Source organism: Sprattus sprattus, assembly GCF_963457725.1.
Source record: "Sprattus sprattus genome assembly, chromosome: 3".
NCBI lineage: Eukaryota > Metazoa > Chordata > Actinopteri > Clupeiformes > Clupeidae > Sprattus > Sprattus sprattus.
The window spans coordinates 41,693,163-41,706,582 of NC_137922.1; the positions used below are offsets into that span (position 1 = coordinate 41,693,163).

Below are 13,420 nucleotides of genomic sequence, written 5' to 3' on the forward strand. Positions count from 1 at the left end.
TAATCGCTGTACAAAGTGACACAATTGCATGAGAATAACCCTCATTTTCAGTCTTTTTTTTCTCCTCAGTGAAGCACCTGGTGAGTTTGTTCCTTTTAGTGGCCGTCTCTATAAAAGAGAGAGAGAGAGAGAGCGCTCCGAGTCCGCTGGAAGGCAGTTCCAACTCGTTCTCGCCATGGGCACATGCACTGTGAGTAGAATAGTGTGCGAAAGGATGAAAGAGAGAAAGAGCGAATGAGAGGGAGAAAGAGAGAGAGAGAGAACGCTAAAAGCTTAGGCCTTCACTTCAAACATTGGGAGGCAGACTGAGCCACATCTGCAGTGTGCTACCTCATTGCGCTTCATTACTTTGGGAAAGAGAGGGGGGGAGAGAGAGAGAAGGTACAAAAGGGAGAGAGAGAGAAGGTACAAAAAGTGAAATAAAGAGAGAAAGGAAAGGGAAAGAGAGCAGGAATAGGGTAGAGATGAGCAAGACATAATGCCTAAGTATCCTTATGGCAGCTTTCATGTATACTATACATTACCATTATATCAGAGAGAGAGAGAGAGACAGAGAGAGAGAGAGAGCAAGCAAGAGAGAGAGAGAGCCAGAGAGAGAGAGAGAAAGAGAGAGAGAGAGAGAGGGAGAGAAAGACAGCGAGAGAAAAAGAGAGACAGAACAAGTAACAGACAGAGAGAGAGAAAGAGAGCAAACCCAAAGAGAGAGAGAGAAAACATTTTCTTTGCACCAGAGAGAGAGGGAGGAAGATAGCCAGAGAGAGAGAGAGAGAGAGAGAGAGAGAGAGAGAGAGAGAGTGTGTGTGTGTGTGGGGGGGGGGGACACTGAGAGAAAGGCAATATGGAAGAAAGAAGAAAGGAAATAAAACAGTGGCAGCCATTGTGCAGCGTTTTTTCATCTCCTGCCTTTTATGTCCCTGACTTGAGGGCCGGGGCCATGATAAAGGGGTTGAAAGCAGTCGGAGTCAACTTATTTGGCCTCGTCTAGGCTGGAGCACCACGGTAACAAGCAAACCCAGAATTACTCTCTGGATGAAGACTCAACTCCCACAACCATTATTATGAGAACACATGCAGCTGCCTGTTCACTCTCACTTACACGGAGGTGTTCAATCTTCACTGGTTTGTTGTAAGATGTAAGACTTTTGTTGTAAGACTTGTAACTGAAACTGAAAGAAAAACAAACAAACAAACGCAAAAAAACAAGATGAAATTCCACAGATGAAAGTTCCTATTGTAAATGCAAATGAACCAAACAGAGGTTCCTGCTCAGCGCAGAGTTCTTGTTCTTGACACTTTCAAAGGCCCTCCTGCCTTAGGTGGCATTGTTTTACTTCCCTCAGATCGTATTTGCAGAGAAAAGTCTCCACAGTTGAATAAGTTAATGCCTTAATTATGCAATGAAAAGATCAAATAAGAAAATGTCTTGCCCCATAAATCTGCTGGGGAATATTACAGTCAGATGTGTTGGCCCAAAGCTCACCTACTCCCTCTGATGGCACCTCAGATTGCATTATTCATTTAAATATATTAAAAAGAATTGCAAACACCCAAGAGATAGGATCTGTTCCCTTTGCCTTTCATAATAAAGACTGTCTCCTTCCAGGTTATTAGCTTTTCTCTATGATCAATAGTCATTTGATAAAGAAAATGCTTACGGCACCTTGTCTTTTTATACTTAAGATGCAACAGCACATGAAAGCAACTTTATAACCCCCTCCCCCAAATAAAATAAATAAAATGTTAATTTCATGCAAGACGCCCAAACTGCACAGCTTGAAGTCCAACCGGAGCTGCTGTGTGCGACTCGGAAATGCTACTGCTCATCCCAATTGACATTCCGAACATGCAGGTTTTTTGCAGGGTTTAAGAACAAAAATTGAATAATTCATGTCAATAGGGAAATATGCAAAGGGAAGTTTGTGTGAGTGTGTGTGTATGTTATCTACCTGAATGTGTATGTGTGTCTCTCTGTGCGCATGTGTTTTTTTGTGTGTGGGAGTGTGTGTGTGTTTCCCTGTAAATCCGTCTATATGTGTGTGTGTGTGTGTGTGTGTGTGTGTGTGTGTGTGTGTGTGTGTGTGTGTGTGCATGGTGTACGGGGTGGGGGGAATCTACCTGGAATATATTGGAGAGGTCACGCAGGTTAAAGATGTAGTGGAACTTGATGGCGGTGGGGAGGAAGGTGGCGGTGACGCGCTGATGGAGGGCTAGGGCGAGTTGAACCAGCTGTGGGGTGCTCTTCTGCAGCGCCGGGCTGAAGCGCTCCCCGTGCAGATGCTGGCTCAGGATGCTGGAGTAGATGGTGTGGAGGGCGTCCGCGCCAGGGAAGCACAGGGCAAACACTGAGAAGTGTCTCTGCACCAGAGAGAGAGAGAGAGAGAGAGAGAGAAAGAAAATGGTAAAGAGAAAGAAAGAGAGAGGGGGAAAGAGAGAGAAGGAGAGGAAAGAGAGAGATAAGGAGTGAAAGATGCAGAGGTGGAGAGGGAACGGGGGTGAAATGTGAAATGTTGGAGAAAGAGAGATAGAGAGAGAGAGAGAGAGCGAGAAGGAGAGAGAGACAGACGTGAGGGGTCAGGAGCACAAACACACCAATACAAACAAGACAAAGAGGGCTGCTGGTTCACTTAGACTAGGGGAGGGAGGCGAGGGAGGCGAGGCTCAAGGTCCACACCCGGTCACACAAACAAGACCTCTGCCTTGCATGCAGACTACTTGATGTCTTTTCACACAGCTACAGTATCGACCGGAGGAAACTCAACCACCCTTCCCACCAGACTCACGGACCATGGGCGGACTTTAAGGAACGAGGATTAAAGCACATTCCACCAGGACAAAACTGAGTTTGGAAAGAAGAAACTTACTTTTTTTTTTGTCATTTAGATCCAGCCTAGACCTATGATCTTTGTTTGAGAAGTCAGCTTTTTAGATGTCTGTGCAAAAAATCGTTCAGTTCCCTCTTGTCTGATAGACCCACATTTATAATGCATTATAGACCGACAGTACATATGCACCGTGGGCGACTTTGGTCTAAATGTGAGTGAGAATGATGAGTGTAGCATGATTCTGTGCATTTGACCTATTCTCAACCCAACCGATCCCTTCTAAAAGATAAATAAAGATCATTTCCAATAAAAGGTGGAGTGCCTGAGAAGATTCAAACTTTGAACACCAAATGACAGTGGTACATTGATGGTTCTTCACAGGTTTGAGGAGGCCTCCTTGGCTTTGTTTTTCACCACGAATCAGCACAAACATTTAACGTCTACAGTTGTTATTTGCTCATCACAAAATTCAGAGGCCACAAGACTAAGATGCCTCTGGAGACTGTCTTACTTGATCACAGAAATCTACGGACAGTGTCGCTCCGCGAGTCCAACTCAAGTCACTTTTGCCTGGATGTTTTGCCAGACTTTAGAAAGGGCCAAGCCATTTCCCACTGCTGTCTGATGCACGCCTGGGCTCATGCTCACACTGTGTCCACCAGCCCAGAACGTAAACACACTTCATGCTCATGCTGAATAGCTGGGGCATTTAGAACGACAGTGTGGCAGTGTGCTAGGTTTGAAATAAAAACCAAAAAAAAAAACACGGCCACCTCACTGAGTGTTTGTGGCTGAGTGTAGTTCATTTCCAAGACAGAGATTGGAACCAGAAGCGGACCAAATTTGTATCTCTTTTGGTAGGTTTTCCAAAGCAGGCCGTTATAAAATCATATACATCACAGATTCATGGGCAAGATGTTTGATGTCAAGATCTGTGCAAGTTCATGATGAAGTCACGCTTCATAGTGGAACATGCATATGATCGACATTGAAAATGCTTTGTTACAGTAGCTGTACTTTCAGTTATTCAGTTGTGCATGCAAAACATATCAAGTAAGCATGTTAAATACTTGTGACACAATGTTTGTTTTCTTTACCAACTGGTTTTACAAAGATAAAAAAAACGGAGTCAAATTTTAAAGATAAATATAGTCCCCATGCATGCACGTGTCCGTCACTGTCTGAGTAGCTGGCAGGACATATCTGCCATGACAGCCATTGCTGTGACAGTGACAGTAACCAGTGGTGAGGGTAACTTCTGATTCAGACTCTCAGACAAGTAAGGAAAGCCCACAGGGACAATAGCAATGTGTGACTTGTCACCTGGATTCCACCTGAGAGGGAAACAAGGGTGGGTTTTATATAATTTTTTATGTGTGAACGGTCGTGAGTCTGAGTACCCTTGTAAAGATGTCTTCCACATGAAGGGCCTGCATGATGGAGGTAATTTGCTGAGAGGGACAGCCTTCCAGTGTCTGATAAAATTCCATCTCTCATCTTTTGATGTGTGTTAATTGAGAGGGATTGCTCCGTGTGTGAGTTATATATTTTTTTTAATCTTTTAAACCAGACCAAACCCATCTCTTTAGAGGACGAAAGAGAAGGTTCAAAAACTGGGGCAAACCCTTGAGAAGTTAAACCTCTCACGCGTGGGAATGCTGACTTTTAACAAGCCCACCTGGCAGACCACCTGTACAAGGGGAGCTCGAAACCTCAGAGACAACAGCTTGGGGAACAGTGGAGAAATGTACCCTGAGACACTGGTGTGCAGATGGGCGATAAGAATTAATACTACAGGTGTGTTAGAAAAGCTGAAATGTGCTGGCCTTCTGTGTGTGTGTGTGTGTGTGTGTGTGTGTGTGTGTGTGTGTGTGTGTGTGTGTGTGTGTGTGTGTGTGTGTGTGTGTGTGTGTGTGTGTGTGGCGTATGTGTGGCGGCTGTGGGTGTGGGTGTTTGTTTGTGTGTGTGCATATGTTTGGTGTTTGTGTGTGTTTGTCTCAACACATCCAAGTTCGATGAGCGATGAATCATTTATACCACATGACTGGGAGTATTTCCAATGTGCACACATGTATCACAACATGTTTATTTTACGAATTTGTGTGTGAAAGTGTGTGTACATGTATGTGTGTGTGTGTGTGTGTGTGTGAACGTGTGTGAACATGTATGTGTGTGTGTGTGTGTGTGTGTGTGTGTGTGTGTGTGTGTATGTGTCTGTCAGGATGTTTACTTCTCTGTGTATGTTAGATGTAGTACCTGCAGGCGTGGGTTGATGGTGAAGCTGCCTGCTGTTGGGTTCATGCAGGCCATGTACTGGACGCTGTGCACCTCCTTCAGCTGCAGCTTACTCCTGTCATACCTGATGAGACATGGCAGAGTGAGAGTCACACACACACACACACACACACACACACACACACACACACACACACACACACACACACACACACACACACACACACACACACACACCACACACACACACACACACAAACACACACACAAACACACACACAGCAACAGACACATACACACACACCCGTCAAGAAAACATATACACATACCGACACCAACACACATGCACACTCTTACATACACACTTACCCACAGAAATAAGCACATTTATTTGCATCTTACACCACTCACATACAAAATCTTTCTCACAAACACACACACACACACACACACACACACACACACACACACACACACACACACACACACACACACACACACACACACACACACCTATCTATAGGCACTGCCTCCCTTCACCCTAGAGTCCCCTTAGCTCGGGAAAGCTCCACTGACTCCAGCTATTTCCCCTCCACGTCCCATATCTCTGATCCACCCCAGTCGACTTAATCCCTCCGACGCAATCTTTTCACAATCCCCTCTCACGTGTGACATCTGAAAACGCATCAACTACATCATGGCTCCACGTGGCGTCGCGCGTCCTCGGCAATGAACCATTTGGGTGGAGTGAAATGTCACACAGATCCGCATCGTAGCTAGGGATTCGCCGCGAGGGACCTTCAGTGTGCCGCTGGGGACCCAAACCACACTCGGCATTCCCCGGGTCAGAGGGGCCATGCGTCACCTATCCATCACTCCTCAGTGGGGGAGGGGGGCGGGGTGGGGAGTTCGTGCAGCAAATATAAAGTGAACTGAAGTGAGAATGTGGCGCGTACCAGTGGTTGTAGTCCATGTGCTGGCGGATGAGTGTGTGTGGCTGCACGGTTCCGTAGGCGTCCACCTCGGGCATGTTCATGTCATCGATGAAGTAGATAAGGCGCTTGTTGCCGGGGGGGCCGTAGTTCCTCCCGGCCTTCTTCTCCAAGGGCTTCTCTAAAACCGCTGGAGTGGGGGGGGGGAGTACTTTGTGATAAGCAGAGAACTGGAAAGACATTTTTTCACATGGGCATGAATCGTATAGATATGTATGACTTTTACAAACCCTTCCATGAGGTAGGATTTTTTTTACAGAAACACAATTTCAATGGTAACATGAACACTGACTGTATGCAGTATTTTAAGCGGCTTTTGTTCCCTACTGATATGATGCGAACAGATATGATTAATATTTCAAAAGCCACAACTAGATTTGTAAACAAATCAGTGTTGAGTCCTATTTCAATTTTCAGCACATTCTCTCAGCCCTGCAATCCTAAAAGGAGCGTATCCTTTCGCCTTCATGAGAGATAAATTGAGATGGACCCAATAAACAATATATATATTTAGACTGATGAAAGAAGTAATTTTGCTTTGGGTGCTTACACAGTCAAGGACAGTGGCATAAAATAACAAATCAAATACATTTCAAAGGAGGACAGAAAAAAGCTTAAGCGTAGGGGAAAGTCAGAAAAAAAAACACAGACACACACACAAGGTCGGCGGCCCTCGTACCCTGCAGCATGGCAGAAGTGGTGTAGTAGTTGAAGGGCACGTTCTTAATGGCGTATTTGTCCGAGTCCAGTGAGCTCAGCTTGTCGCCCACCAGGACAGATTTGCCCGTGCCAGCGTTGCCCACCAGCATGACGGGCCGTCGGCGCTCCAGCAGCCGGTCCATGAAGTAGCGCACCCGGATGGTCTCGGAGGTAGGCACCAGGCAGGCCTTGGGACACAAAGGGTTAAGTGATGAGGGAAGCATGGAGAAATGTGAGATACCGGTGTCCAGATGGGCAACAGCATTTAACACTGTACAGTGCTATAAGTATGTTATAAAAGCTGAAATGTGCTGGCCTTTTTTTCATTTTCCAGTGAAAACCAGAAAAAACACAGCATGTGTGTATATGTGGTTATTTCCATTGAAAAAAAATACTGTGCATAAGCCATGTTTTTCCTATTGTGTGATGGCGTTGAATTTATTAAGAACAATTGTACTTCAATCTTATGTTACTCCTGACTTGAGAGTTATGATCATGTAGGATGATGGACCTGCAGTGGAATGTCAGGGTCCATTTCGAACTTGGGAACCATTTTGGACCACGGCTCGAATTTCTTGGTGTCTGGGTCAATGTAGTAGTCGAACACGGTGCCCTGGGAGGGGAACTTGATGGTCTTGAATTCGGTCACCCACCATTTGCTGAACTCTACCCTGTAGTCCACCAGCTGTAACAGAACACAAACACTGCATTACCCAGGGAAAGGCTCCATTACTGGGAGGTCACGTGACTGAAACGCATGACATGACCCTGTATCACATCATCCTTCTTCACAAAGACGAACTTTTAATTTAACTAAAGTACAATATCACCATGATCCTTCCTTGTTTGTGGGAAGACATCAGCTAATTAGTGCTGTGTGTGATGAGTACTACAGCAGATGGCACAGATCAGTTTCATCCATCATTTCAGTATAAAATGACTTAACTATAGAGGGGGAGTTTGTCTTCTCTTTGTGTATCAGCCTCTGTAACTTCAGAGGATGACATCTTAAAATGGCTGCCACACAAACCTGGTCCTGGAACATGGCGCCTCCAAAGGCCCAGATGGCGGCGAAGATGAAGTAGAGTTCATACAGCTCCTTGGGGCAGTCTGGAGGTGTGTGCTCTGGGGTAAGCAGGCACTCCAGAAGGTTACACAACATCTGGACCATGCTCTGCTCCGGGATAGGTATGATCTTCTTAAACCTTCACATCACATCAGGAAAATGTCAACACCTTTGTGTTGATGGGAAATTTCCGCAATTACACAACACAAGGTTGAAATGATGCCTTTCCACTGAGATAGTTTTGCAGACCCATTTTACTGCAAGTTTAAACACCAGATGTTTTTCCTATAAATATTGGGCATGTTCAAATACAGGCATAAAATATTGAAACCCTGGAAATGTCACTGGTGATGTATCAAAAGGAAACAATGTGAAGTATAAAATATTCAAGAGGGGTTACCTTGACCTGAGGGTCTCCAGGCACGGAGGAAGGTACTTATCAAACAGGATAGTCAAGTTGGCCTTCTCCGATTGGACCTCTCTACTGTCAATCCAGCTGGACACGGGTGGATTCCACCCCAAATCGGCAGGGTTGATATACAAGATACCTGCAGAGGATTTCCCATAGTGCACAACACATGCACAGTCAGAAACACAGGAAGTAAAAAGAGTGCATACTTCTGCTACTACTTCTTCCAGCCACCACACTACGCCATGAAATCTTTGGTGGTAAAATGATTTAAACTTTCAAAAGACCATTAGCATTTACTGGGTGCAGTTTAAGATGGCATATAAGTAACAAGCTAAATTATTTCTAACAATAATGGCGAATGTAGGACATTACTGTTATGGACAGCAGACTGTAAGGCATTTTATTTTCAGATGGAGAGAGAATCTGAGGTTAGGCAGCTCACCAGCTCGGGAGACTGTGGCAGGGGTGGCCGTGCGTAGATGACTGATCTCAAACACCAGTCTCATGGTGGGGTTGAGAGGAATCCGCTCATTACTGGCCAGAGTGAGGACCTACAGCACACGCACACACACACACACACACACACACACACACACACACACACACACACACACACACACACACACACACACACACAAGATATGGAGTCAGTGGGAAGCCGTGTCTCTACACGTCCTGTACTACTGAAGCTGGACAAGTTCAATATTTTTTTTGAAAAGCAGACTGTACACATGAAAAAAATATATATTTTAAAATGGCAGATAAATATTCCGTTATACAATTTGATCTCTGTGCAGCCAGTTGTTCTTAATATTGTTTATGTTTTTTTTTCTTCTCTAAAGATGTGTCACTGGCATGGGCTGCTGAGAGAGGGAGGAGGAATGAATAACAATTGTCATGCAGCCGTCAGTCTTTCATCTAAGGCTATTAGTGCAGTGCTCTGTGTTGGACAGGACACAACCACTGAGAGATGGATCCCTTTTCGCATATAATGGTACACCAATGCATTACACCGACATGACAACATTCCTTTTCCTGTCAACAAATGAGATAGGTATCCTGTATTCTTTAATCACATGACTACCATTCATTACTGGGCTTTTCTACACCACCTTGCGTTTCTCATTTCTCATCAATAATGTCATTCATTTTCTGAGGTAACCCTCTTTTAGCTATGGACAGTTTGATGTAATTATATAACAGTGAGCTTATTGATAATCAATCTCCACGATTCACCTTGTTATCATCCATGACCGTGTTCAAAGACTCAATCCACATTGGATCGATATCTCCATCCAACACAATCCACTTCGGCCCATTGTGGGTGATATTGGCCAATTCACGCATGATATTAGAGAAGAGACCTTTGAGAAAAGACAGCTTGTGAGAGTGAAAATCCGCTGAATGAAAAGCAAGCGGCAGCCTAGTTACAAATGATGTTCGGAGACATTTTAAGGCATTTGAGCACATTAAAAACTATTAAAAGATTTACAGGGAAAGTTGAGGAAAGTGCTGCAATTCCCTTTTTTGCTTCTAAAATATCTTTCTGGCTGCTCAACTGTAAAGTGCCTTCCCTCCCCCTAGAACATTCCGAAATATGATTTTGTCTCCAAAACTTGTTTTGTTACATTACCTCATATCAGTTTCTGTAAGCTCTTTTCAACCACACAAACCATCTCCAGCGTTTCTTGTACTGCCAGTTTCCATCATCATTATTACCCAATCACCCTGCCAGGCCTCACCGTCTTTCCACTCCCGAGTGGCCGGGTTGATGATGCCAAACAGCTCGTCGTTGGTGACAGCTTTGGGGTTGAGGTCCGCCCAGACCGGCCGGCGCTTCATGTTGTGGTAGGTCTTGTTCAGGGACCTCAACACCTGCGACTTCCCCGTGCCAGCGTTGCCTACCACAAACACGGAGTGGCGGACCGCCAGGAGCTCCTCAAGCTGCACCACCTGAGAGACAGAGAGAGAGAGAGAGAGAGAGAGAGAGTGAGAGAGAGAGCATTAAAGAGAGAGAGAGAGAGAGAGAGAGAGAGAGGAAGAGAGAGAAAAAATCAAAGAGAGGAGAAAGAAATACAGGGAAAGGAAGAGAGAAGGAGAGGGGCCGAAAAAAAAGAGACAGAAAGAGAAAGACAAACAGAAAAAGAGAGAGACAAACAGAAAGAGAGCGTGTCAGAAACAAACCTAGAAAAAATGGAACACTCACAACATGCACTACTGGGAATACATCTGCTACAGATGATATTTACTTTGAAAAAAATGAGCGAACACATTCCAGTCCCACCAAATCGTGCCTACTCTCTCTCATCATTTAGCGTCTGATAGTGCTACACCATGCGGCTCATTCTCATTGTCCGATTAAGGCTTGGACTGGAGCCCTGTGTGTCGAGTAATTGCACACTGTTGGCTCTTTCTTGAAAAAAACTCAATCGGACTTTAGCGGCCATTAAGATCTGTGGGAGAAACAACCCGAATGAACCCGACAAATCCCCTTTGTCCTTCATGCTGATGGCGTAATCAATCCATGGCATCGACGAGGCTCCCCGCAGCTTTCTTCACAGAGACTGGCATCTCGAAAGCATGGTTGGCCATCCCTTTGATGCACTGCCTACCAGGGGGTTGAGGCTAATGTTGGATCTAGGCGGTTAGCATGGCTGCTTTTTGGACTTTTAAGGCTACTCATCCACAATCACTGGAGACAGAGGAGCGTTATCGTACCGGGGAAAAAGTTTGAGGTGATTCAAACTGTGTTTGCAGTGACGACTTTCACCTCACCTCCCCTCCCCTGCTCTCAGTTGGAGTTTTGGAGACTGTGCTGTTCTCCATCCTGCAGACAGTGGCAGGGGTTAAATAGCTTCCCAGAAATGCTGTCAGCGTTGATGGAGTGTTATTATGTTGTTTTCATGCTTCCTTGACCTGCCCGAGATTGCACTTATTTCCCCTGGCTCCAGCCGATATCTAAATCGTGCCCCGGTGGCTTACAAATTAGGGTCCGCATCTGGCACCAAAGGCACTATTACGACGCGATTCTGGCCTTTGTTATATTTGCCCAACAGATCTGAGTGTGCACATACCTGACCCTAATGTATGTCTTACTGTCAAAATGAAACAGAAGGTTTACTGCTAGGACAGGAAGGTGATGTGCAGGAAAATAAAAGGGGTGGTGTAGAGGTGGCCTGATTGCCAGATCCATCACGGTCCAGCTCATCATTCCGGCGAGTTATTTGGGAGACTCTTCGGGAGTAGGTCTCTGATGTATCCCACAGGCAGAGGGCTCTGTGTGTGTGTGTGTGTGTGTGTGTGTGTGTGTCGCTATGCTACGTGCTGCCTGTCAATTACTCCCTAATGCAACTCAACAAGAAATCTGCACGCGCCTCTTTCGGAATCATAAATCAGCCCCATGTCGGGGGGCTACGGGGTTCACATCTAGCAGCGGATAAAAGGCTTGAGAGGGGCATTTTAAATGCCATTACGCCAGTCAAATGTTTGTGCGAAATACAAGGCTGGCACCATAGACTTGTGCCAGCTTGCCATTGAGGTTTCATGTGGGGTTTCCAAATACCAGCTGCTTCTGTTGTCACTCAGTAGTGTTAAGGCACCGTGGATTAATTCTTAATTTAATAACCTCAAATCAGTCGAAAAATACTTCTCTCGCAAATGGCACACATCCATTATGGGCTGCTGTACGTTATTTAAAAGAGCAATTACAGCTAAAAGCAAATATTTAACCGCTTAATCACGCTGACTTGCACGCAACACGCTCAAGAGATTTATGGTTGGTATGCGGATCATGATCAGGATTCATTACAGTACTCTGAAAAGTTAGTAAGGAGGATATATTGATTGATTTGCTGACCATATATGGATAGCTGTGAGTTAAAAAAAAACCTCACCCTCCTGAAAAGCGAACCACCATTTATCAGAACTGGTATTAGTATTAGTGTTAGTATTAGCATTAGTACAAGCGATAGTTTAAGTATTGTGGTAACAGCAGTGGAAGTAGTAGTGGTTGTTGTTGTTGCTATTTTCTTTACTACTGCTCACCTTGAGCACAAAGTTGTCCTCAGCCTGCAGTTTGAGGTCTAGTACCGACTGCTTCACAAACTTCTCAAAGTCCAGGTCCCGTTTGCGGGGGACGTCGAGTGCCGGGAACAAGTCGATAATGAGGCCCATGAAGACGGGCATGTCGTCCGTCACGATCTTGGGCACGTTGAAGTCTCGCAGCGCCCGCATGAGGACCTGGTCCTCGGCCCGGCTGGGGTCACTCCGCTTCAGGGAGCCGGCCACCACCAGGACAGACTTGATGGCCCGCAATCCCCAGTCATAGTGGTCCTGTGGCACACACAGGGATACAGAGAAAGTTCTAGAATGAAAAAGAGAAGCTCGATATATGGCATATGGTAGATTTTGAAGCCCAGTGTAATAAAACATTATACTTAAAAACCATGCATAAAACTGCATTCTCTCTCTTACTGTTCTTTTTTCTTAAAATGGCAGCATGTCTGTATCACAGTAATACTGTATGTGCATAACTGATTTATGGGATTTGGCATAAGAATGCACATGAAAACCGCATTTTAACAAAAAATCTGCACTGATCAATGCATGCACACACACACAAACACGTTAATGTATTTCGTCAAGCTGCACAATATTGCCTCCAAGGCACCCTTTGCCAAATTTGATTTGTGCCATTTATATTTTATAAGTATTCTTTTCCCTCAAACTTGTCTTATTGTGCACCAAAAACAACCAAAACAACCATGCTTTTCATCACCAGCGGGCATAGATATACTTGTGTTATGCACATCAGATCTGTTGGATAAAATAGTATGTGTGTAATAACTTAACTGAGCGGTTACCTTTTTAAAATGTGCGAATGTCCATTACCGCTTAGGATTACATAATTTCAAGATGCTTAAGATCCATTTGGACCAGTATGTTAACATTCAGTGTGCAAGGGCACTACACTTCATCCACACTAAAATATGATTTTAATCTGACTAAGATATTCCAAGGTTATATTACATTTGAAAAGACCTGGCAAAGAGGTCCACCTCAACAAACTAATCATTATCTTTCATAACCCTGCGCTCAAACATTACTGTTGAGACAAGCAAACACCTCCACCATCTGTCATAACTGGAATGGCTGGAGTGGCCATTACTCCTGCAACTGGTCTAGACCACTAGAG

General features: G+C 44.9%; 1 protein-coding gene across 1 annotated transcript in view; it reads right to left on the minus strand.

Annotated features, from left to right (window-relative positions):
• Positions 1-13,420, minus strand: part of dnah9 (dynein, axonemal, heavy chain 9) — a gene marked incomplete at both ends in the record, with an annotated part of 112,113 nt that overhangs the window by 64,653 nt on the left and 34,040 nt on the right. Inside the window, 11 exons of the mRNA XM_080833769.1 lie at positions 2,116-2,355; positions 5,079-5,181; positions 6,014-6,179; positions 6,729-6,936; positions 7,260-7,433; positions 7,779-7,953; positions 8,215-8,362; positions 8,669-8,777; positions 9,463-9,590; positions 9,969-10,179; positions 12,271-12,558. Of these exons, the coding sequence (XP_080689895.1) occupies positions 2,116-2,355; positions 5,079-5,181; positions 6,014-6,179; positions 6,729-6,936; positions 7,260-7,433; positions 7,779-7,953; positions 8,215-8,362; positions 8,669-8,777; positions 9,463-9,590; positions 9,969-10,179; positions 12,271-12,558 (1,950 nt within the window). The remainder of the gene's footprint in view (positions 1-2,115; positions 2,356-5,078; positions 5,182-6,013; positions 6,180-6,728; positions 6,937-7,259; positions 7,434-7,778; positions 7,954-8,214; positions 8,363-8,668; positions 8,778-9,462; positions 9,591-9,968; positions 10,180-12,270; positions 12,559-13,420) is intronic.